The sequence below is a fragment of the Sminthopsis crassicaudata genome, chromosome 4 (genome assembly GCF_048593235.1).
Source record: "Sminthopsis crassicaudata isolate SCR6 chromosome 4, ASM4859323v1, whole genome shotgun sequence".
NCBI classification, from domain to species: domain Eukaryota; kingdom Metazoa; phylum Chordata; class Mammalia; order Dasyuromorphia; family Dasyuridae; genus Sminthopsis; species Sminthopsis crassicaudata.
Genome location: NC_133620.1, coordinates 393,919,635 through 393,943,687, shown reverse-complemented (window position 1 = coordinate 393,943,687; position 24,053 = coordinate 393,919,635). Strand labels below are relative to the sequence as shown.

Sequence of the window (24,053 nt, the reverse complement as noted above, 5' to 3'; positions counted from 1 at the left end):
AAATGAAAATGAAAAAATAATTACATATTACACAATGATTTAAACATGCTCCATTTACTTAGTGATTATTTGTAATGATGATAAAATTTAAGTTCTAATAATAAAAAGAGAAGGATCTTATTAATTCTATAATGTTACCTTTGGAAACAATTAGGAATTATAATATGGTTGAACATAATCATTTGAAATCATGTTTAGTTTATTTTGAAGGAAAGGAAAGAGAAGCAATCACTCCATAATATCCTTTCAGTTTCCAAGTTTACAATGTCCCTTACATCCACTCTCCTAATAAGCTACCATCCTAGTTAAGACCAGCATCCCTTATTGCCTGAGCTGCTGCAATATTACTCTGCTTGGTCTTTAAGACTTTCTCTTTTCCTATTTGTTTTCCACACAGCTTTTATAGTGACATCTCTAAAGCTAAGGTGTGACCGTGTCACTCCCCTGCTTAATTATTGGTGAAGTTATCAATTGCTACAACTGTTCTAGAAAGAAAATTAGTAACCATGAAGTCTCTTAATCATTTATTTAGTTAATCACATTTATTACCTATGTGCCAAATATTGCATTTAATGCCAGGAATAAGAAGAAAGAGAAAAAATAATCCCTTCACTATCTAATGGAAGAGACAATATGCAAAAAAAAAAGGTATGTATAAAAAGGACTCAATACAGGATAAATGACAAATTGTCAATGTAAGTAAAACACTAGAATTAATAAAAATTTTGAAAGACTTCCTATAGAAGACAGAAATGAACTAGCAGCAGGTTGAGACTGGTAATTACTTTCTTTACAAGTCCTTTATGAGCTGGATTTTGAAGGCTTCCAGGAAGTATGATGGGAATGCATTCCAGACATAGTAGAAAAAAGAATTTCCAAGAGACCCTTCTACTAGGCACAAGTTCTTAAGTCACAAATGAAAAGAAAGGTCCTATAAACATGTAAATGTCCATAATAGCATTCTATGGTAGTAGAAAACTGAAAAATGATTTCCATTTGTTAGGGACTGGATAGATTATGATAAATAAATGTAATGAAATAGTACCATACCAAAAGAAATTATGAATGTGAAGAATTCAGATAACAATGGGATGATAAATGAGTTATTACAAAATGGGGAAAGCAGAACTAAGAAAAATGACAATAATAATAACGATGATAACATTACAATAAGAATAACATACATTTGAATAGAGCTTACTAATGTACCAGGGACTGTACTAATTATCTCATTTGATCCTTGCAACAACTCGGAGAGGTAGATGTAATCTCCATTTTACAGATGAAGAAAGCGGGTCTTGCTCTGGGTACACAGCTAGTAAATGTCTTGAGGTTGAATTTGATTATACCAATGTAAATGGAAAGAACAAAAAAATGAAATTGAAGAGATGAGAAAGCACAACTTCTTTTCTTTGCAGAAGCACAGGCATATGGATATGGAATGTTGGATTATCTCAGACAGTCAATTGGTTGGTTCATTTTTTTGAACTTTTTAAACTTTTTTTTTTATTCATTAGTTTGAGGGAAGGGTTATGGAAAGGAGAAGGAGTCATTTGCAAATGAAGATGATATAAAGACAAAATATAAAAGTTCTAATTTTTTTCAAGTTCTATTGGCTCTCTAATGCCTTTAGGATCAAGTGCAATCTTCTATGTTTGTCATTTAAAATCCTTCACAACCTGAGTTTAGACTAATTTTTTTAGCTTATACTTTTCCCAAACATCACTTCTCTTCATGTCTCTAACATTTAGCCAGATTGGCCTATTTACTGTTTCTGAACCATACTGAGTCATTTGGCAAGTCATTTAACACATTGGGCCTCAGTTTTTTTGTCTACAAAATAAAGGAATTAATCTAGCTAGTTTATGAAGTCCCTTCTAGTTTCTAATCAATGGCCCCATGAAATGACCTTGTATTTGCTTTGTCTTTCCATATTTATTTAGAAACATGTCTTATTTGCCATATTTCCTTCTATAAATATCTTTACAGATGATATATCTGTTCTCTAGGATTTTAACTTAATTTTGTTCCTCCTGAAATCCTACTTTCCTTTTTTTCTCTATTTTTCCTTCTCCTATGACTCATGAGGACCTTAAAGCTGCCTTAGCCTCTCCATGTAGAGGAATTAACTTTTTGCTACTTCTAGCCCTATACCAAGATGCTTCTAAGGGTGCAGAACTGGTCTCAGTTTGATGCTAGTCCCCTTTCCTTCAGGTTTAGTACAGCTCTACACAAATATGCTGGTATTCTGAACTATTTCCTTCTATCTGAGACTGTTCTTCCCAGGCAGAGAGCACTGCCCTTCCTCCAGACAAAACTTTTTTACTATTTGTTTCCTCTCTTCTAGTGATTAGGCAGAGTTAAGTTCTATTACTTATTGTCACAGAATGATAGATTCTGGGAAGGAGCAAATACTGAAGAATTGGCAAGGAAATAGCTATTTTTATGTTCTGTCAGAGTTTGGGGTTCTGGCACAAATGGTGAGTGAGTGAGTTAGGCATTAATGTTTTCTGCTCTTAGTGCTTAAGACTACTTTGTTCAGCTTCAAGACTACTTTGTTCAGCTTCTTGCTATATTGGTCAGGAGACTTTTAGAATTGCTTTTTTCCCCAAGTTTGGGGGAATTTTTGAGAGTTAGTGAGAAGCAGAGAAAATTTTCTTGCCTTCTCTTATTGGTCCCCTGACCTAGAAAAGCCAGCCTGAAATCTTTAATTGATCTTCTTGAAACTAAGAAGTATTTATAATAGATATGGTCAGGCCACATCAAAAAGTATTGTTAAGCACTCACTTTGAGTCATGCACATTTTGATCAATGGCTCTCTCCAACCTCCATTCCCACTTCACCTGTCCCAAACAAAACTAACAATAATTGTAAAATTGGGCAACCAATTTAATTCATATTTTAATCTGAATGTTTCTACTCCTATTTTTGGGAGTATTTTCAGAATTCAACAAGGAAAAATGCTTTATTTATTCTTGTACTGATAAACTACAATTTCCCAGAAAAAAAGTAAATTCTGCAAAATAATTCCCTACATTTAGATAGCAACTATATTAAAAAAAACTTAGGGCAATATGCAATCATCCAATAAACCCATGCAGATTTCTCACTACATTTTTTCCCCCTGGGACAATAACAGCAGTCCCAACTATGAACCTATAACTTATACACAGCAACCAGAGTAATTAGAGCTAAAAAAAAAAACTTTAGGAATTTTATCCAACTCACTCATTTCACAAAAAAAGGAAACTGAGGCCTAGAAGGATACTCAGCTCCAACCTTCTGACACTATAATAAACAAAACCCTAATTAGGACATAGCAATGTGGGATTTTCCTGATCAGCTATATAAATCTTAATGATAATGGTGTGAAATTGTTGCACTCAATATGCCAGCAAAATCTGGAAAACTCATTTGTGACCACTGGATTAGAAAAGATCAGTTTATATCCCAATCCTAAAGAAAGGCAATGCCAAGGAATGTTCTAATTACCAAAAACTTGTGCTCATTTCAATCCATCAAGGCTGTGCAGAAGATCTAAAAGCTACATTCTAGCAATATGTGAATAACAAGAAGATTAGATTGGTTTTCAGAGAGGCAGAGAAACCAGAGACTGAATTGCCAACATTCAGTGGATTATGGAGAGAGCAAGGGAATTAAAAAAAAAAAAAAACATCTACTACTGCTTCATTGACTATACTAAATGCTTTGACAGTGTGGAATACAAGAAAATGCGGCAAGTTCTCCAAGAGATGGGACCAGATTATCTTGTCTTCTGAAGAAGCTGTATGTCAGTCAAGAAGCAACAGTTAGAACCAAACATGAAATTTAAAATTGGAAAAGGAATGCAATAAAACTGTACATTGCCACCTTATTTAACTTATATGCAGAGAACATCAAGTGAAATGCCGGGCTGGATGAATTAAAAGTTGGAATTAGGGTTGTTGAGAGAAATATCAACAATCTCAGATAAGCATTGGTAAAAAGTAAAATAAGATATGAGAAGCCTCTTGATGAGGATAAAAGAGGAGAGTGTAAAAGATAGCTTGAAATATAACTTTAAAAAATACTTAATATCTTGGCAACTAGTCCCATCACTTCCTGGAAAATAGAGGAACAGAAATGGAAGCAGTGTCAGATTTTATATTCTTGGGCTCAAAACTGCAGATGGTAACTGAAGCCATGAAATTAAAAGATCCTTGCTCTTTGGAAAGAAAACTAAGGCAAATCTAGGCATTATACTAAAAAGCAGAGATATCACACCTTACCCACAAAGTTCCATTTGGTCAAAACTATGTTTTTTTCCATTAGCAATATATGGTTGTGAAAGTTGGAATGTAAGGAGCAACAAAGAATTGACGCTTTCAAATGGTGGTACTAGAGAAGACTTTTGAGAGTCTTTTACACAGCAAGGAGGAAGGTTAAATACTGGAGCTGACATTTAAATACTTTGGTCATATAATGAGAAGACAAGTAAGACTTATTAAGAAAGACCCTGATGTTGAGAAATATTGATGACAAAAGGAAAAGGGGATGGCAGAGAATGAGATAGATAGATAATAGCGTGGAAAAAAATCAACACAAACTTGGATGGACTTCAAGAGTTGGTGGAGAACAGAAAAGGCTTGCATGCTGTGGTCACAAAAAGTCAGACATGACCAAACAACAATAACAACAATGAGGGCTTTATTTTAGGCATCATTTTTGGGGGGGTGATTAATATTTCCTCCCTTTATGGTGCAGAGATAACCTGTCATCATCCCAGTCATTCAAATTTGCAACTTCAGTGCCACCCGCAAATTCTTTCTCATACTCACCTCAACATAGCCAATCTGCTGTCATCTTGTCTCAATCCTCACCACATCTAGTGCAGTCCCTCATCTCTCCAGTCTATAATAATGCAGTGTTCTGTCTACCTTAATAGTCTACCTAATCCAATTTATTTTCCACTCAGCCACCAGTGACTTTCTTCAAACACACATGAATACACACTCTTCCTCTCTCTCCTCTCTCTCTCTCTCTCTCTCTCTCTCTCTCTCTCTCTCTCTCTCTCTCTCTCTCTCTCTATCAATAAATTCCAGTAAATCTATTGACAATCTAATTTTTAAATTTCCTTATACTTCTCTATCCCAACCCCAACTTATTAACTTTCTTTATGTTTCTTTCCCAGGACTATCCATCTCCCAAGGACTTTTTGCCTTTTCACTCACTATTCCCCATGCCTAGAAATTATCTGCTTCCTCACTTCTGCCTCATGGCAGTCTTTTCAAAAGGTTCCATTTCAATCCTAATTTATGCAAAAGAATTTCTTGGTACTTCCATTGTCTTTCCCCTGAGGTACTTTTCATTATATTTCTCTCTCTCTTTCTGTGTGTACATAATTTTACATTTATATATATACATATATAATATATAATATGCATTTATTAAATGATATGTTATTACATATAGTGTATTGTTATGTATTTCCATATTTATTTGCATAGAATCTTCATTAGAATAAGAGCATCTTAAGGACAGAAACCATATATTTGTCTGTCTTTGAATTCCAGTGTCTGGCATATAATGAACACTTTAAAAAATTTGTTGACTGACTCATATCATGTTTTCCCTGACACATAGCAGGTGAGAAAGTAAGACTTCCTGGTGGGAATGGAGAGGGAAGAGACATCCAGATTCTCCTCCAATAAGCTATCACCTATTGGGAATGAAAGAGCATCATTTCAGAACCCAAAGGATAGGAGGAAATATGGGCTAATTCCTCTTGGAATATGAAAAAAAAATTCTCTCAACAGGTTGATTACCAAATATAAAGAAAGTTCAACTCCCAGGCAGATAAGTAAACAATGAAGGGATAAGTCACAGTCTGGAAAGTGTTCTTTCACCCATAACTAGCTTATATATAAGGGGCATCTTGGGCAGGAGTAACTTCAAAAGGTCCAGTCTAAGGAAGAAGGAAAGATACTTGGATCACACCTTCCTGTGATTGCCTTTGCCTCAAAGTTAAAACTGTCAGACTTCTCAAACTTTCCTATATAATATAATTTAAAACCTGATTGAAAAAAAGAGTTAATGAGCATAAGGTCATTAGGCAGGAAGGGAACTTCAGAAGAAAAGAAAGTATTTGAGGGATCATGAGTATATTTAATAATTCCATGACTGTAGGGGCAATAACTAAGGTAGAGGAAAAAATGGTGGCCACATATGGAACTTCTTGACAAAAGAGAGAGACAAAATCAAGAAGTCTTGGGGTCAAATCTCACTTCAGATACCTGGTAGTTATTGTTCTTCATTCTCATAAGAACAACAAAATGACATTAGTATGGGGGGGTGTATCAAGATACAATATGGTTGGTTATAGTACAGTGGCTGATCAGACCATTATAAAGTCAAAAGGCTCTACCACAGATCCAGGCACAAATAATCCTTATGAACAACTGGAGTGGCAATGACATTAAATTTGCACCTCTTACATTTCTTTTGAGCTACTACAATTCTGCTTTGCTCATAGAGTACAATGCCTTCTTTGATGAAGGTATGCATGTTGAGTGGTCCTGTGCCAGTGTTTCCCATATTTGACAGTCAATCTTAAGGTTCTTCAGAGAGACCTTGAGACTGTCCTTATATTGCTTCTTCTGATCTCCATGGGAGCACTACCCAAGCTTGTGTGAGTTCTCCATAAAGTGGTATCTTAGGCAAATATATATTTGGCATTCAAGCAATGTGGCCAACCCAATCAGAGTTGTGCTCTCTGCAGTGGAGTTTGAATACTTGGCTTGAGAAAGGAGCTCAGTCTCTGGTACCTTATTTTTCAGAATACTCCCTAAGACAATTCAAATGAAAGAAATTCAGTTTCCTGATGGGGCACTGGTATACTGCTCAGGTTTCCCAGGCATGTGTGAGGCCAATACAAAGATTCTGTGAATTTTCAATCTAGTAGATAGTCTAATATCCTTTTCTCTGAAGTCTTCCAGACATTGAGCTAATTACATGTACATCAACCTCATCATCTATGTATATCTCTCTGGAAAGCATCCTGCACCAAGGTAAGTAAACTTTTTCCATTTTCTATAACCAGTGGTTTCACATATGGATTGTTGGCTGATGGAGAACCTCTGTTTTCTTGGTGTTGATTTCTTGGCAAAATAAAGCACAAGCAATAAAGAATCAATCCACTTTGTGATCTCTCAGCCTCAGAGACTGCATTGAATGCACAATTATATGCAAACAAAATACTAAGGCAAAACATTCTTCCTCCATTTTAGTATTGGCTTTTAGCCTTTCCAAGTTAGATAATTTACCATCAGTGTGGTAGCTGACCTTGACACTATTTTTCATCTTCACAGAAGGTGTCTAACAACATTAGTTATGGTGCAGTGGCAAAAATCACTTAGTTTTTTAATCTCTGTCATCTAGTCGTTAATGTGCATTTCCAAAACAAATTATCTTATATTGACTTTGTATATTAAATATGTACTTACATATGAGAGATAGTGTGGTATAGAGAGGATGGAGAGACTATCTTGAAATCAGAAAGACCTATCTCTGATATGTACTAGTAACTAAGAGGATGCACATTAACAGGTAGATGATAGAGACTTTGAAGTACTAAGTACTTTTTGCCACTGCACCACAGATAAGGTTGTCAGACACCTATGATTTGGATACATATTTTATATACCATTATATACATAACCCCATAAGGGTTGCATAAACATTTCTTGGGAAAAAAAGGGGTTTGAGTGGCAAAAATTTGAAAAGCCCTACTGAAGCAACTTGGTAAAAGTATATGGTACAGAAAAGACATGCATCTACTTTGATAGAGTTTCTTCATCTGGGAATTTCTTATACTAATGAAATCTAGTTTCTATCCTCCTCCAGCTTTATATATAGATGTTGTTCCCCACACTTTTAGAATGTAAGCTTTTTGAGAAAAGGAACCGTTTCCTTTTTTGTCTTCGTATTCTCTCGATGCATATCACAAGTGCATGGTAAATAATCATTACTTTGAAAATATTTGTTGTTAATCAATCTGTAACACAGTAACACATTCTATATATAATATTGGACCTGGAAGCAGGAAGATTTGAGTTTAAATTCAGCCTTAAGACACTTACTTTCTGTGTTATCCTGGATTAGTTACTTGCTTCCCGGCAAGTTACTGTTAGCCTCAGAATACTAATAATGTACTTCCCAAGGATGTTGTGAAGCTCAAATGAAATAAAGCATTTACCACAGTATCTGACACATAGTAGGTGCTATATAAATGTTAGCTTGAATTATTATTAATCATTCAGAGGAAACAATTTCATAGTAATATTGTAAGAGGTTTAAAATGAGATATTTGTAAAGTGCTTTGTAAACCTTAAAGCACCATATAAATACTAGCTGTTATAGTTGTATTGCCAGATAGTTTGTTGCTGGCCACATAACAACAAGACATTTGTGAAAAGAGCAGCAGGGGACATTTAGTTTAAATCTCACCTCTGCTATTTACTCCTGTCACCTTGAACAAGTCCATTAGCCTGTCTAGATTTCAGTTCTTTATCTATAAAAATATAGGACTAGATAATCTCACAAATTCTTGCTATCTCTAAATCTTATGATATAGCCAGACCATGGGAAGTTTGAGACCTTTCCCTCTAAGTAAATAGCTTTGTTTAATTGTTCCTCCATTCTCTCCTGCTTTGCCAAGGACAGTCAAAGGAGTTTAGAATCAAGAAATCAGAGAAACCTGGAATCTGAAAACTCTGGCAGTTTTTTTTTTGAAAGGGCAGTCCCCTTAGGAGAGACTAATAAGGTATAACTATAAGACATAATTTGGAAGGCATAGGGGATGGCCTCCCCAAACCAGAGTGAAATCTCAAAGACTATAAAATAAGAATTTTAGAACAAAAAGATTTAGCCTAAAAGTACTATTCTAGATAGTTTATTAAGAATGCTTTGTTGTGGTTTAGTCATTTTAGTATCATAGTCCCATTTGGGCTATAACTCTGTTCTGAAGAGTTAAACAAAATAGTTTTTGTACAAACAATACCAATGCATCTAAGATTAGAAGGAAAACAGAAAATAGGAGGAGGATTTTTACAATAATTTTCTCTGATACATGCCTCATTTTTCAAACAACTGAGTCAAATTTATAAAAATATGAATCATTATTTAAATGATCCAATTAATAAATAGTCAAAGGATCTGAATAATTAGTTTTCAGAAAAATAAATCAAAACTATCAATAATCATTTGCAAAAAATTAGAGAAAAGCAAATTAAAACAACTCTAAGGTTACTATCCCACACCTATCATATTGATCAACATGGCAGAAAAATAAAATAACAAATGTTGGAAGGGATGTGGGAAAATTTTAAAGCATTGTTGGTTATGTTGTGAGCAGATCCAAGCATTATAGAAAGTAATTTGGATTTTTGTCTTAAAGGTTATAAAATTTCCCATGCCCTTTGATTTGGCAATAGGATTACTAGGTCAGTATTCCAAAAAGGGGTGGGGGAAGGAAAAGCCTATAGATACAAAAATATTGATTCCAGCTCCTTTATGGTGGCAAAGAATTGGAAATAGTGGGGATGTCCATTAGTTGGGTAATGGCTGAACAAGTTGTGATATATGATGGTGAAAGAATGCTCTTATGCTATAAGGAATGGCAAATGAGATACTTTCAGAAAAACTTCTAAAGACCATGTGATGCAAAGTGAGCAAAGCCAAGATAATATCATGCATAATAACAGCAATATTGTCCTAAGGTTTATTAAAATTACTATCCACCTCCACAGAAGAACTAACAAAATCTAAATATAGATCTAAGAATACCATTTTTGTTTTATTTTGTTTTATCTTTTTTTTTTGCCTGTGTATTTTCCACAACATCACTAATATATTTTACATGATTTATAGGTATAATGCTCATGTAAAATTGCTTGCCTTCTCAATGAGGGTTAGGAGAAAGAATGAGAGAATTTATAACTTAAAATTTTCAAAACTGAATGCCAAAATAGTTTTTTTCATGTAATTGAAGAAAATGTAATTTTTAAAGAAAAAAAAGACAAGTATCTGGGGCAAGTAATCTAGTACTGATAGTGGGAAGCTTCCTATTCAAGATTTTCAAAAAATAAAAACAAATTACTCTTGAAGAAAAGACCCAGAATTTCTCTCTCACTTCATTACATCCCTTTCTTTTCCATCCTCTTCTTCCCCTAGCCTGATATTTAGCTGGTCTATGGTGAAATGAAGGGCTATTATGTTTAAATGATAAATATTAGATAATATTGTTGTTATGAAAAATCTGTGACAATGGAAAAGTTTTTTTTTTTTTTAAACCTCAGGTTTAGAGCTAGAATGACCCAATTGGCAGACCGGTAGTATACCCTATAAGACCCCTTCTCCAAGAATAATAGTTTTAAAATTATAAATGAAGGAAATGCTAAAATTTAGTTAAAAAGTAGTGAAAACAAAAATGTAATTGCCCCCCTCCAATCCATTCTGTATGCTGTAGGGGAGGGTATGGTTGGTGGACTCCAGATTCAGCACTTCTAGGCTAGATGAAGATCTCATTCTAACTCTTAATTTTGCATCAGATATCTCTATTAGTTTAAAATGGTCATTTGTCAATTAACTGTTCATTCTTTTTTTGGTATGCTTTGTGAATACATCTGGGTCTGTATTTTCACCAGGAACCACAGAGCTCATTCAGAGTTCTGTTTTCACATCAAGAGAAGTAGCAATACCACCAATTAAATATGGTCAAGCCTCCTATGAAATCTTCCAGTGATACTAAGAGCAATTTGAGTGTCTTCTCATAATGATATTGCTAACCCCAGAGATTAGTTCATGATGACAGCATCTATATGTTCATGACTAAGAACTCAGAATCCCAGGAGAATACATTAGTAAGGAGGAGAGATTTAGTCTGACTAAGCCAATGGAAAATTTGTAGCTGAGAAAACCATGTATATCTTGGAAAGTTTACAGTAAATCTAAGCCTGAAGTACTTTGGTTGTCTCAGCTAACATTTTCTTAAAGCATGAACCATGATTTAAAAAACAAAACAAAACAAAACAAAACCACCCTTAAGTGAGAACTGACATTTTTTACAAAGCAGAATTACTCATTCATTGGACATAATTTATCATCTTTGACTCACAGTGTTATAAATAGTATTCCAAGACTCCCTTTCTACTACTAGCATCCTTCCCAGTACATTTACATTCTTATTTTTGACATGAAAATCTTAATAAAATTCAAAGTGAAACTAAGCCATGGCCCCTCCTTTTGAGCTTTTAAAACCCTTTTGAATATGCCTTTGAAACTTGTCCATGCCAGCATACTTTTACAAAAAATTTAGGACCTCAAGCTAAAAAAAAAGATCCCAAAATTTGGGAATCTAAGAGTTTAATGGCAATTCACAAATTACTATAATGTGGAGAACCATAAAGACTTAGAATTGTTATTGCATAATTTCATGGGGCTTTTTTGGTTTGTTTTTCTGGTCACATTAATGGTACATTGTTTACTTAAGGGACCACATAGATCCTGATGCAAACCAAATCAGCTACACGAGAGAGGAAAGAACACTGGGTTTAAAGTCAGAAGTTCTAAGTTTGATAATAAATCCTGGCACTTAATTAGCTCCATGACTGTGGGATTGAGGACAAATCATATAAACTGAATCCTCACATGTAAAATGAAAATAATTGTGAGAAAAGCAGTTCATAAATAGTAAAATACTATATAAATGTATTATTAGAATAAAATCTCTTCTTTCTGAATTTACTATTATTATGAAAATAATTTTGCAGTGCTTACAAGATTTACAAAGCAGCATTGTCATCACTGCAACCTTGAGTAGATCAGAATTATAATCTCTATTTTACAGTGAAAAATTAAGATTCATTTATTTACTCATGTCACAATTAGTATGTTTTCAAGTAGATATTATAGACATTCTGAGTTCAATTAGTGCTCACTTTAGAAAACCTTCCAGTTCAACATATGTATTGCCTATAAAACCATAATCTGAATATCTCAAAGCATTGACTCTTTGTTCTCAAAGACTATTCCAGTGGAATCCAATCTCTGATAGTTTTCTAACAAGGAAGACACTAAGCACTGGCCTTATGTACTAATCTTCCAGAACTAGACTTGCTAAAGGCCAAAAAGCCTGGCTGCAAAAATTGTATTTTACTGTAGTACTACAGTAATCCACATTGGTGGGAGGTCTCTTTGTGTGACCATAAACTCCTTGAGGGTAGGGACTTGGGTTTTTTTTTTGTTTTGTTTTGTTTTGTTTTGTTTTGTTTTTTGTCTCCCATGGGTTAGCCCAATGCCTGGAACATAGTAAGTGCTTACTAAATGATTGAATACTCACATTTGTGGGTTCACAGATATTTGAACCTGATTTATCATGCTAAGTTCTTTAATAAATATTTTTGATGAATAGATTGGTTGAAAGACAATAAAATGAACAAATCAGTCATATCACAGCTTACATTACTTTTCTGTCTCCAAATAAATACTGTTGTTTCTTATTTGAAATTGTCTGTTTTCCATTATGCAAATCTGGATGTGCTGTCCAGAAAATACTCTGGGAAACTCTGCCCTAGTAGCATAAAGAAAATTAAATTTTATTTAGTAGCACTTTGACCTTATGTCCAGTAAATTCTAGAAAGGAATAGAGAAGGAGTGAGAGAAAGGCACTCTGGTTGTCCATGATATATTAATCCTGCTCTTCTACCTTTTAGTGGATAGAAACTGATGTACCTCATTCTTTTCTACTTTTCCTTCCTACAGTCTCCTCCCATTTCTTATTATCCTTAATAAGTCAACAAGCTTTTATTGATTATGTGTGCTAGAACCTAGAGATACAAATACAAAGAATGAAATAATCTATACCTGAAAGGAGTTTCTAATCTAATGGAGTGGTAGGGACAATAAGTAATAAAAAATACACAGCATAAGAATAAAGTTAATAATTATATGCATATATATATATAATTATGTAAATAGTAAAATATAATATAGCTCTGAAAAGGCTTCATACAGAAGATAATTTCTGAATTACATCTTAAAGGCTAACCTGAAACAGTGGATCACCATGGTGACATGATCAAAATAGGAAATGGAGAAGACCTTTGTTCAGGATTAAGATAAAGGAAAACCTTTTGGCATCCTTTTCTCCAGAAGCAAGCCCCAGGTTAGAATCAGCATCAGGAATAAGGTCAGAGAAATAAGGTCAGAATTGGAGCAATCATCACTGGATTTTTCCAATTCTATCTTGAGAATCTCATCTGGAGTTGACATAACCAAATAATTTATTATGAAATTTAGAATTAGAAGTGATCTTCCCTTAAAGTTATCTACTCAACTTCCTTAATACACCAATGAGAAAATCAGGGCCTAGAGAGGTAAAGAGATAAGATTTTCCAGTAAAGAATGGTAACGTTGTGATTCAAAGCCCAGTAAAACCTGCTCTTTCAGCTATATCACATTGTCTTTGAAAGTTTTGTCTTTGGGAAAATATTAGATCCATTACCTAGAAAACCAGTTATGAAAGACTACAACCACTACTCTTCCTTATTTCAGTATCCTCCTTCTGGGACTAAGTTCCTTATAAAGACCATCTGTTTAATGGAAGCCAGATGAATCATCCTGGCATACTGTAATGACACATATACGAAACCTAGTGAGTCATCCAATTTTGTAGAAAACACAAGTCTTAGCAATTAACTCACATTGCATATAGATTTCCAGAATTCTAGGTTAGTGCTAGTATATGCAAATGTGGAATTTTACCTTAAAGAACAAAGATCCATATTATTTCAACATAAAGTCACTCTCCTAATTTCTAAGCTATTGCTTCAACCTTTTAAATTACATGATTAGAGTTCAGAAGGCCCTGGAATGATTGTTGAATTGTCATCTGTATGACTGTTATTCTGAAGATTGGTCTGTACAATAATTAGCATTTATGTGTCTTTTTTTACTCTTGATGTTCATTTGAAACAATTAAGATTTTTAAATTGTTTTAAAATTTTTTCCCTCATACCATAATATCCTTGGTCATGAGAAATCTTGGCACTTTGAATGAGTTTGGGAGCAGTTGGTATTCTAGACCTATTTCCTGAACATTGAGGTTATTCTATCTCTTCCTTTCCCCTAAAATTTTTCTCTTCCTCTTCTTTCTTTTTTTTTTCTTAGGATTAATAGTGAAAATCTGTGTCTGCATCCCAAAGAGATCATAAAAGATGGAAAAGGATCCACATATGCAATAAATGTTTGAAGCAACTCTTTTTGTAGTGGTAAGGAACTGGAAATCAAGTGGATGCCCATCAGTTGAGAAATGTCTGAATAAGTTATGGTTTATGAATGTTATGGAATATTATTGTTTCTTTTTAAGAAATGAGGAGCAGGCTGATTTTAGAAAAAGCTTGGAAAGACTTACATTAACTGTTTCTGAGTGAAGTGAGCAGAACCAAGAGAACATTGTACATAGTCACAACAGGATTATGTGATGATCAATCATGATAGATTTAGCTATTCTAAGCAATGTAGTGGACAAAGATAATTCCAACAGATTTGAGATGGAAAGTGCCATATCCCCATCCAAAGAAAGAACTATGGAGACTGAATGTAGATCTCAAAGTATACTATTTTCCCCCTTATTTTCTTTTGTTTGTTTGCTTTTTTCTTTCTCATGTTTTTTCCCCTTTGGGTCTGATTTTTTCTTGTATAATATAACAAATATGGGACTATATTTAAAAGGATTGTGTATATATGTGTATATGTATATGTATGTATATATATATATATATATATATATATATATATATATATATATATATATATATATCAGATTGCTTATTGTCTTGTGAAGGGAGAGTAAGGAAGGGAGGAAGAAAATAGGATTATGCAAAAAGATGGGCATTTTTTTCCTATCACAATGACCCCAGTTTTTTAAATTCTAGGTCAAACAGCCACTCTGAATTTATTAATATTATTTTTATTTTTAACCAAACCTGTGATTTCATTGGATATAGTATTCTTGATAAAAGAAAAAAACTCTCCCTACCCATGCAAATTGGCAACTACTCTGCAATTTGTATTGATGACATAACATCACACCATTAATAAATGTGATATCCAACATCATACAATTAGTAGACTAGCTATCTACCAACTTAGACCAACTAGGACTCATAAACTATGAATGAGTTATGATGAAACTCATTAAAACTATGAAGGGATAAAAAGAGATTCTTTCTTACCTATTCCAAACTACATAAGAAGTGACTTGTAGAAAATTACCTTCTGTGAATGAAACCCAAAGACTACTGTTCTGAAGTATTAGATTTGTTTGAAGAGCCCCTGTTTCTTGTACTCATGGGATACTTGTTTTCATAGTATAATAAAGAGAGAATTGACTGGCACATAAATAATGACAAGAAAACATTGGATTGACTAATTTTGTAAGTGTGTTTTTTGTAATAGTTTGATACGTATTAAAAAGTTATTTATTATTAATATAAATAAATGGCATTTTGCCTATCCCTTTTGGCTATGAAGCAAGAATCCTGTCTCAAGATTTCAGACATTTTAATAATATCTCTACTCACTTTGCATTTGGTATTTTTCCTCTGAGTACATTTTACACTGTAAATAATGAGTTCCTTGAGGGCAAGGATCATGTTTTTGCATTTCTTTGAATTCTCAGCATTTAGAATAGTGTTTGACAAATTGCATGCATGTTGTCATGGTTTAATCAATGTGTAATCAGCATGTAATCCCATATTGAGGAAGTTGATTTAGAGATTTCATGGAACAGATATCAAAATTTCCTACCTCACACCAGTCCACAGATGCATCTGGGTTGTTGCTGAGTTTCCTGTAAAAGCTTTTCACATCTTGGCTTTTTATTTCTGGGCCAAATAATTCCAATACTGAATCATAGAACTTCTCATAATCAATAGTGTCTGTATTGAAACAAAGAATTATAGATGCAGTTACCAAATATGGAAGATCCTTTGGTTTAAGATCTTAAAATTATAATTGGAAAGAATATCAAGAGCTATTGAGTTCAATTTCCTTATTTGTAAAAAATGAGGGTCAGAGAGCTTATGTGACCTATGCAGGAACATATATATACCTTATAAAGCATCAGAAGGGGAATTCCAACCCAGGCCTTTCTAAGTCCTATGTCAACCCAATATCTCTGTGCCACATTGTTCATTTCAATATGTACCATTCTGGTCCTTTTAGTTTCCATTTGTAAGAAGCAATTATTCTGGTTCAAAAAATTCTTTCCTTTTGGACCTGATTAGGTATTGAGTTAGAATATTCCAGAGTAGGGTAGCAAATGTTCAAATTAAATGTTCAAGCACCTCCATCAAAGAGTCTCTTCTCAACTAAAATAGGAAGGACTTTTTCTCCCAGCATGATTCTTCAAATGGGAATACTACACTTGGTTTATCCCTTGTAACATGAATGATTTCACCTATTGATAGCAGACTACCTGCTGTAATGTTTTATAAGAATTCATTTAGAGAAATTTCTTTATCAGGACAAATTTCTTTTATATCGTGTAACCACATAAGATCTCTTACTATTACTTGGAATTCTCTGCTGACAAATCTGCTAAGTGACATAATGACTCAGTTAAAGACTTTTAAAACCTTTAAAGATTTTTTTGGTTGTTAATTCAGTTGTGTTTGATTCTTTGTGATCCCATTTGGGGTTTTCTTGTCCAAGTCCCTGAAATGGTTTGCCATTTCCTTCTCCAGTTTATTTTGCAGGTGAAGAAACTGAAGTAAATAAGAATTAAGTGACTTAACTGGGATCACACATGAAGTGTCTAAGGCTAAATTTGAAGTTGGGTCCTGCTGACTTCAGGCCCAGCATTTCAAACACTACACCATCTACTTATTTTATACATAACAGATTAAACCAAGTCAATGAACAAACCTAGTAATATGAAAAGTATTTATATTTCATACTTATAAAAAGCCTATTCATCCAAATATGGATGACATATATATGTATATATATATATATATAATATAGATATTATATATATGAGAATTTCTATTATGGTGTGTCATTGACAAGAAAATTAAAAAGTATTGAATCCAAGATCAACCCTTGTAGATTACTTGTGAGTAACTTCAGACAAATTAATTTTAAAAAGTTACTTTTCAAATGTCATCTTTATTTTAATCATGGGTTAGATTGCTGTTAACATTCTAAAACCACATATTTAAAGACTGGGTTGTAAATATTTATAAAGAAAATTTTAATTACTAGTAGTCAACATGGGCTCATTGAGATAAAATCATTCTAGACAACCTTTTTGTCCTTTTGATAATAGAATTACTAGATTGTAGGTTATAAAGTTCCTTAGGGAACTACAACCTATATGCTATGGATCTTAAGGCATCCTTAAAATGTTGAAAAGAGTGTTCAGAACTAAATATGAATCCACAGATAATAAAACGACTCCTATAAGCTGAAATAATGTTTTAATTATATGTGCATTACTACTATCAAAAAATTACTTTCCAGAGTCAACCTAATACAGTGGAGAGACAGCACTGGCCTTGGATTCAGGAACATATGGGTCTATTATTTCTGACACTAAACTGTATGAATATAGGATAAAAGTCATTGGGTCACTCTGAACCTTATTTTCTACATCTACAAAAATGAGAACTATAATAATAATACCACTATCTGCAGTACCTCCTTCACAAGACATTTTACAAGACTGAAATGAAATAATGTTAAGTAAAGCCCTTTGCAAGCTTTACAATGTATATATAAATATCAGTTATTGCTCAATTGTGGCTGTACATTTGGAAATTTATTGAACAAAAGATTGTATATGATTGATTCAAGAGATTGATCAAAGTCAAAGAATGTTACATTTATCATTTCCCCTAAGTCTTTCAAGTTATGTCATTTTGACATAGCAAAACATTAATTTAGCCAGACTCAATCTTTCCTAAACTAAGTTAACTATTAACCAGAGTCTCATTTCTTTCAAAGAAGATAAGAAATTTGAAATGTAACTTTAAGAATTCAATTTTCTGATACAGTGTTTACAGAATCATAACATTTGTCCAATCCTCTTATTTTAAGAAATGAGGAAGCTGATCTAGATATCACACAGTCTATAATGTAAATAGCTAAACATATTTTTTTCATTAAGCAATTTATCCTTGATGTTAAGTCAATACATTAGGAAAGCCTGAATTTTTACTGGTAGTTACAGCAGAGCCTAGTACACAATGATTAAGCAAGCCAGCTCTTTGATGGTAACTGTCCTAGCAATATTTCCACTACTCCCCTTTCATTTCTGCTTTTGTCACTACTATCTTTGATCTTGGGATGCTAACTGTAGCTTTGTACATAGGCCTTCCCTGTATATCAAATCATAATATGTTGTGAAGGGCTGAAACTGAGCAGATGCACTTGGATAACCAAGCACTTATGCCTAATTACCAATTGGACAATACTCTATTAACATATGCTTGGAGAATGGCCCTGTCCAACTATTCTGTGCTGGCTCAATCTGTGGATGTAGACAGAATTGTAAGAGGGATCAGAGGGTGGAGGAAGACAAGTGGAAGTCACTTTTTGTCGGTGGGGAGAGAGAAAGAAGGTGTGGAGAGTCCTATGTCCATTACCCATAACTGCTTCCCCAAAAGACCAAGAATAAAGATCAAGGACTTTTGTTTATCCTGACTCCAGCTGAATCTAAGGTATCCAGGGTGCTAACTCAGTCTTCACAGTATGTGATATGCGACAGGGGAAAGGATGCAGAGAGCAGCTAGGTGCATAAAGTGCTGAACCTGAAGATAGAAATACTCATATCTTCCTCTGTTCAAATCTGTCCTCAAACACTTACTAGCTTTGTGACACTGAGCAAATCACTTAACTTTAAGGAATTTGCTTCAATTCCTTATCTGTAAAATGAACTGGAGGAAATAGCAAACCATTCCAGCATTTTTGCCAAGAAAACTCCAAAATGAAGTCACAAAGAATTGGACGTGACTGTACAATAGATGATATTAATTTACTTTAACCTTTCTGCAGAACTTGGACTGGAGAGCATACTTACTAATCACCTTCACAGAATCTGAAAAACTGAGAATTAGAAAGCATCTCGGTGATGATCTAACCCAACTCATCAGTGAAAGGAATTTCCACTGCAACAAATCCATCAAGTAGTTATCTGTCCTCCACCTGAATATCTCCAAGGAGAAAGAAGCTATCCTTCTGGAGATGTCTGATTGTTAGAAGTTTTTCCTCACCTCAAGCATAAATTGGTCTTTTCAGAACTTAAACCAATGTTTCTCCTGATTTAGCTCTCTGGGATTAATCCCCCCCTCTCCCTCCTACATAATAGACCTCTTAGTTCACAGACAGCAATTCATGCCACTCTCCCCCAACTATTCTCTTTTCCAAATTAAATACCCCTAATTCCTTCAAAAGACCCTCTTAAAGAAAGTCTGAAAGCTCTTCACCTAACATGTCACACATACTCACCCTTTGAGGTCTCAGCTGTCTTCCTCTGGACACTCTCAATTTATCAAAACTCTTTTTAACTGTAGTGCCCAGAACTAAGCACAATATTTCAACCTTGACAAGAACAGCAAGACTATTACCTCCTTGTTCCAGGAATCTATGCTTCTTTTAATTCACTTCCCCCAAAATCGAATTTTCTTATTTATCACACTGCTGACATATTAAACTATCAATTCCAGACTTATTTTTATTTTTTTATTTTATTAAAATAGATTTTTTTTAAAAAGAAAAGCATCAAAGGAAAATTCAAAACATATAACCATAAATTACCAGTTCAAAAAAGAATATACAATAGTAGAAGAAATTATATTTTTTCCCCCTTGAGGTAATTGAGGTTAAGTGACTTGCCCAGAGTCACACAGCTAGGAAGTATTAAGTGTCTGAGACCACATTTGAACTCAGGTTCTCCTGACTTCAGGGCTGGTGCTCTGTCCACAATATCACCTAGCTGTCCCCCAGAAATTATGTTCTTAAGTGTCCATCTTTTTCTTTCTTCATTAAAAGTTGTCTTGTGTTCTCTACTACATGCTTTTTATTATTATTTTTTCTCCCTTTCATCCCCCCTCACCTTCCCCAAGAAGGCTATAATTAAGTAAAAAAAAATGTATTGATACACACATGCACATGCACACACACATTCTGCTCCTTGATTTACCTTGCTGTTACTTAACCTCCCCCCATCCATGGATCTAATCCCTCCCTTGTCATCTTCTCCTACCTTTTGCTTCCCTCTCAGTCCATCCCTTCCTCCTTATTTCTTTATAGATTTTGGAAAATGCTATACTCTTCATGGTATTTTTGTAGTGTTGCTTATTTAACTCATTCTGAATGTGAGGAGGTTTTCAGAACAACAAGCCCTTCTCCCCACTCTAATGCCTCTATGTCTATTTTTCCTCTATGCTTCATCTATTTAACATAATTACTATTTTTATCTTAACTCTGCCTCAATCTTTTCATTTTGAGCTGAATTGCTGATGTCAATATTAAATATATGGCACACATTTCCATGTAAAAGCATAAAACAATTTGTCCATGTTAAGTTCCTTGAAATTGATCTTTGATATTGATTCTTAAATATTAAATTTAATATTGAGTTTGGGTTTGGGTAAAAATTCTGAAAATCTGCACGTTCATTGAGTGTCTTTTTTTCATTCAATATTATAGATATTTTTGCAGGAGATGATATTTTTAGCCTCAGGCCTAGATCTTTTGATTCCAGGACCTTTTGATTTTTGATTCTCAGTCTCATCTTTTATGGTGGCTGCTGCTAAGTCCTGTACAATTCTAATTCTAACTCCTGTATATTTGAATTTTTTTTCTTGTTTCTTGCAAGATTTTCTCTTTGGTCTGGGGGTTTTGAAATTTGACCTATATGCTTTCCACAAAGGAAAATCTCTCTCTGTGGTAATGATCAGAGGATTTCTTCTATTTCTACTTTCCCCACATGTTCTATCATTGCAGGACAGTTTTCTTAGATTATTTCTTGCATTATTGTGTAAAGGTTCTTTTTTTTTTGGTCATAGCTTTCAGGTAGTTCAATTATTCTTATATTTTTCTTCATCTATTCTCCAGATCTGTTGTTTTTTTATGTTTCATATGCTGTACTATTTTTCCATTCTTTGTATATATTTTTTTATTATTTCTTAGTCTCTTACATTCTCACTGGCTTCACCTTGCCCAATTCTAATTTCCAAAGAATTGTTTTTTATCTTTAAGACTCATTTTCTAGTTGGTTAACTTTTCTTTCAAAATTTTGTTTTTCTTGGATGGTTTTTGTTTTTACTTTAATTTTTTTAGCTTTTCTTCAATGTTTCTCATTTGATTTTTTAAAATTCTTTTTTGAGTTCTATAAATTCTCTCTGGGAAGGGAGTCATTTAACATTACTCTTTGGGGCAGAGGTTTTTACATTTCAGTGTCCTCCTCTGAAGATGAACCTCAGTCTTCCCTATTCCCACAGTAAATTTCTGTGTTTGGGGTCTTCTTTGCTGGTTCATTTTTTTAAATGAGAAGTATTAGTGTATGCACCTCTAATTGTGAGGTGGGGGATGGTACTCTAGCTTCACTTCAGCTCTTCCCTCTGACTTGGAACCCCAAACCAAGAGCTTCACCCTCCTGCAAGTGCCAACAGCCAGCAGGATCCCTGTCTCCTTCCTCCCTGTGAGCTCAATGGATGTGCTGGTTCCTTCTTACCCAGGGCTGAGATATTTATCCCATTTATCAAAGAATTAATTCAGAAGACAGTAATAACTGACACTTACATGGCTCTTTAAAGTTTGCAAAGCTCTTTATAGACATCATTCTAATTCAATCATCATAGCAACTATGTGAATTAGGTACAAATATTACCCCCATACTATGAGTAGGTTAAAGAAAGTAATCAACTGGTCTGTAGTCCACAAAGTCATTGGTGGAATTTAAACCCAAACCTTGATTCCAAATTTTAACATTCCATCCTTTCTTTATACCATGCTGCTTCACATGTTGCTAAGTATTACCATAGTAAAGTTCACAGAAGTTAGGCTTCATGTAAAATAAATATTCCTATTGTTGTTGAGTTGTATTAGTCCCATTTAACTCTTACTGACACCATTTAGGGTTTTCTTGGCAAAGATAATAGAGCAATTTGCCATTTCCTTCTCTAGTCCATTTCACATGAGAAACTGAGGCAGACACTACTAATAAGTGTTTAAGATTGGATTTGAACAAAGGGAGATGAGTCTTATTTCAGGAATACCACTCTATCCGCTGGACCATCTAGCTGTATAAGAAGGTAACCTCAGCAAGGAAAATTAGTCTTAGTATATTTAGTTCACTACTTGTAGAGAACTTAGAAAATCACGAAAGGAAAGATAATGAGTCATAAAGCTGTGATTATATTAACCATGTTCCTAATCCTAAATTCAGAAGAGAATAATGCAAACTTGATTGAAAAGTTTCTCACCTGTTTCTTATTTTTCCCCAAAGGAGAATTTGAAAAATAATATTGTTAACTTCAAACACTGACATGTGACAGAACATTGGAACTCTCCCTACTCCTAAATTCTACATAGCTTAGTCAGCCTGATATTTTTGGATTCTTGAGGAGATTTTGACATTTCTGAGCTTACCTTCATTTTTGACATATAAACCTAGTCTTTCTTCTTTTTTCTGGATTGCTGTTAATTCCACTAACTTCTCAAATTCCTTCAAAGCTGCTGTGAAATTGGTAGTTTCAGTTGCAATGCTGAGTTTCTTTTCTTCAGGATTCTCCATGGGGACATATGGGGCTTTATTTCTAGATGGAAGTGATGACACTAATCGGATGACCTGAAAATCCCTCCCTGTTGTAAAGGTGTCCCTCCTGATGTCTCAGTTTTTGCTCTAAAGTTCATTCCTTTGATCTTAAAATTCCATGCTGTAGAATGGGAACAAGATGTGCTGCTAGGATGTTAGCAGGAAAGATGACTTTGGATTCACCAGGCCTACATCCTGGCTATCCCTTCAGGGAAAGCCCTGACTTCATAATGTTCCCTGAATACTCTTCACAAAGTCCTCATTACATCATAATGTATGCTAGTTTCTTCATTTAACACTATTAAGAACATTACTGAGATTTCGCTTCCTATGTGTATATTGAGGGGAAGGGATATTAAATAAAGAGTGAGCAGGAGAATACATTTAAATGCTGTGAACAATTGTTTGTTTCCTTGACTATCATAGCCTCCTGACTCTCTATTCTTCTTCATACTTCAAAAAACAAAGGAGAGTATGTTTGGTACTTTCTCTTGAAGCTGCACTGGATAGAATAAATGGAATTGTAGACTATTTGTTGGAGATAAAAGAAAAAATTTAGTAGCATTAGTTCATCCTGTGAGTAAGAAGCAACACGATGTAATAGAAATAATGCTTCATTTGGAGGCAGATGAAATGAGTTCAAATATGTCCAGGATCTCTGCTAATTACCTATGTGACTTTATCATTCTCAGCTTCTCCATATGTACAAATCAGGAGTTGGATTAGATAAATTCTAAATTTTCTTTAAGCTTTAAAACTATGATCCAATATTTACTTAGTCAACATTATGATTCTTAGAAATATGAGGATTTGTCCTTTTTTTTTTTTTTCAGCCAAACCTGTGATTTCATCAGGTGCTCAGTCTACTAATGTAGACTAGCATCTACTTTGCAACTAAATCTTAGCTTCTCATAACAAAGTTAAGTGGCTAGGGGGCTGGGAAGCATGAAGCCATTCCTGAACCCAAGAAGAACTTAGAACTTGGTTCTGGTTTCCAAAACCAGTTCTCTATGCATAAGCCACTCTGTTGGTTCTCTTTTTGTGGTCTTTATTTTTAAATTTGAAAAAAGCAAACTGGTGGAAGATAGAGGAATTTTCAGGATCTTCTAACATGAGAAGATGCTTTTCTGCAAATTGCCCAGAAATGATCACTCTTCCTAAAACAATTTCATGTTCTTTAACCAAGACTATT

The 24,053-nt window shown here is 34.1% G+C and overlaps 1 protein-coding gene across 4 annotated transcripts in view; it reads right to left on the bottom strand.

Moving 5' to 3' along the window:
- WDR64 (WD repeat domain 64) overlaps positions 1 to 23,081 on the bottom strand; it is a 175,774-nt gene extending 152,693 nt beyond the window's left edge. For 3 of the 4 annotated variants that reach the window (XM_074262511.1, XM_074262513.1, XM_074262512.1), the window contains exons 1-2: positions 22,696 to 23,081; positions 15,847 to 15,977 (exon numbers count right to left, since the gene is read on the bottom strand). In XM_074262511.1, coding sequence (XP_074118612.1) covers positions 15,847 to 15,977; positions 22,696 to 22,840 — 276 coding nt within the window. In that variant the 5' untranslated portion in view covers positions 22,841 to 23,081. The remainder of the gene's footprint in view (positions 1 to 15,846; positions 15,978 to 22,695) is intronic. The other variant, XM_074262514.1, reaches the window with a different exon arrangement.
- Between the last annotated feature and the right edge of the window lie 972 nt (positions 23,082 to 24,053).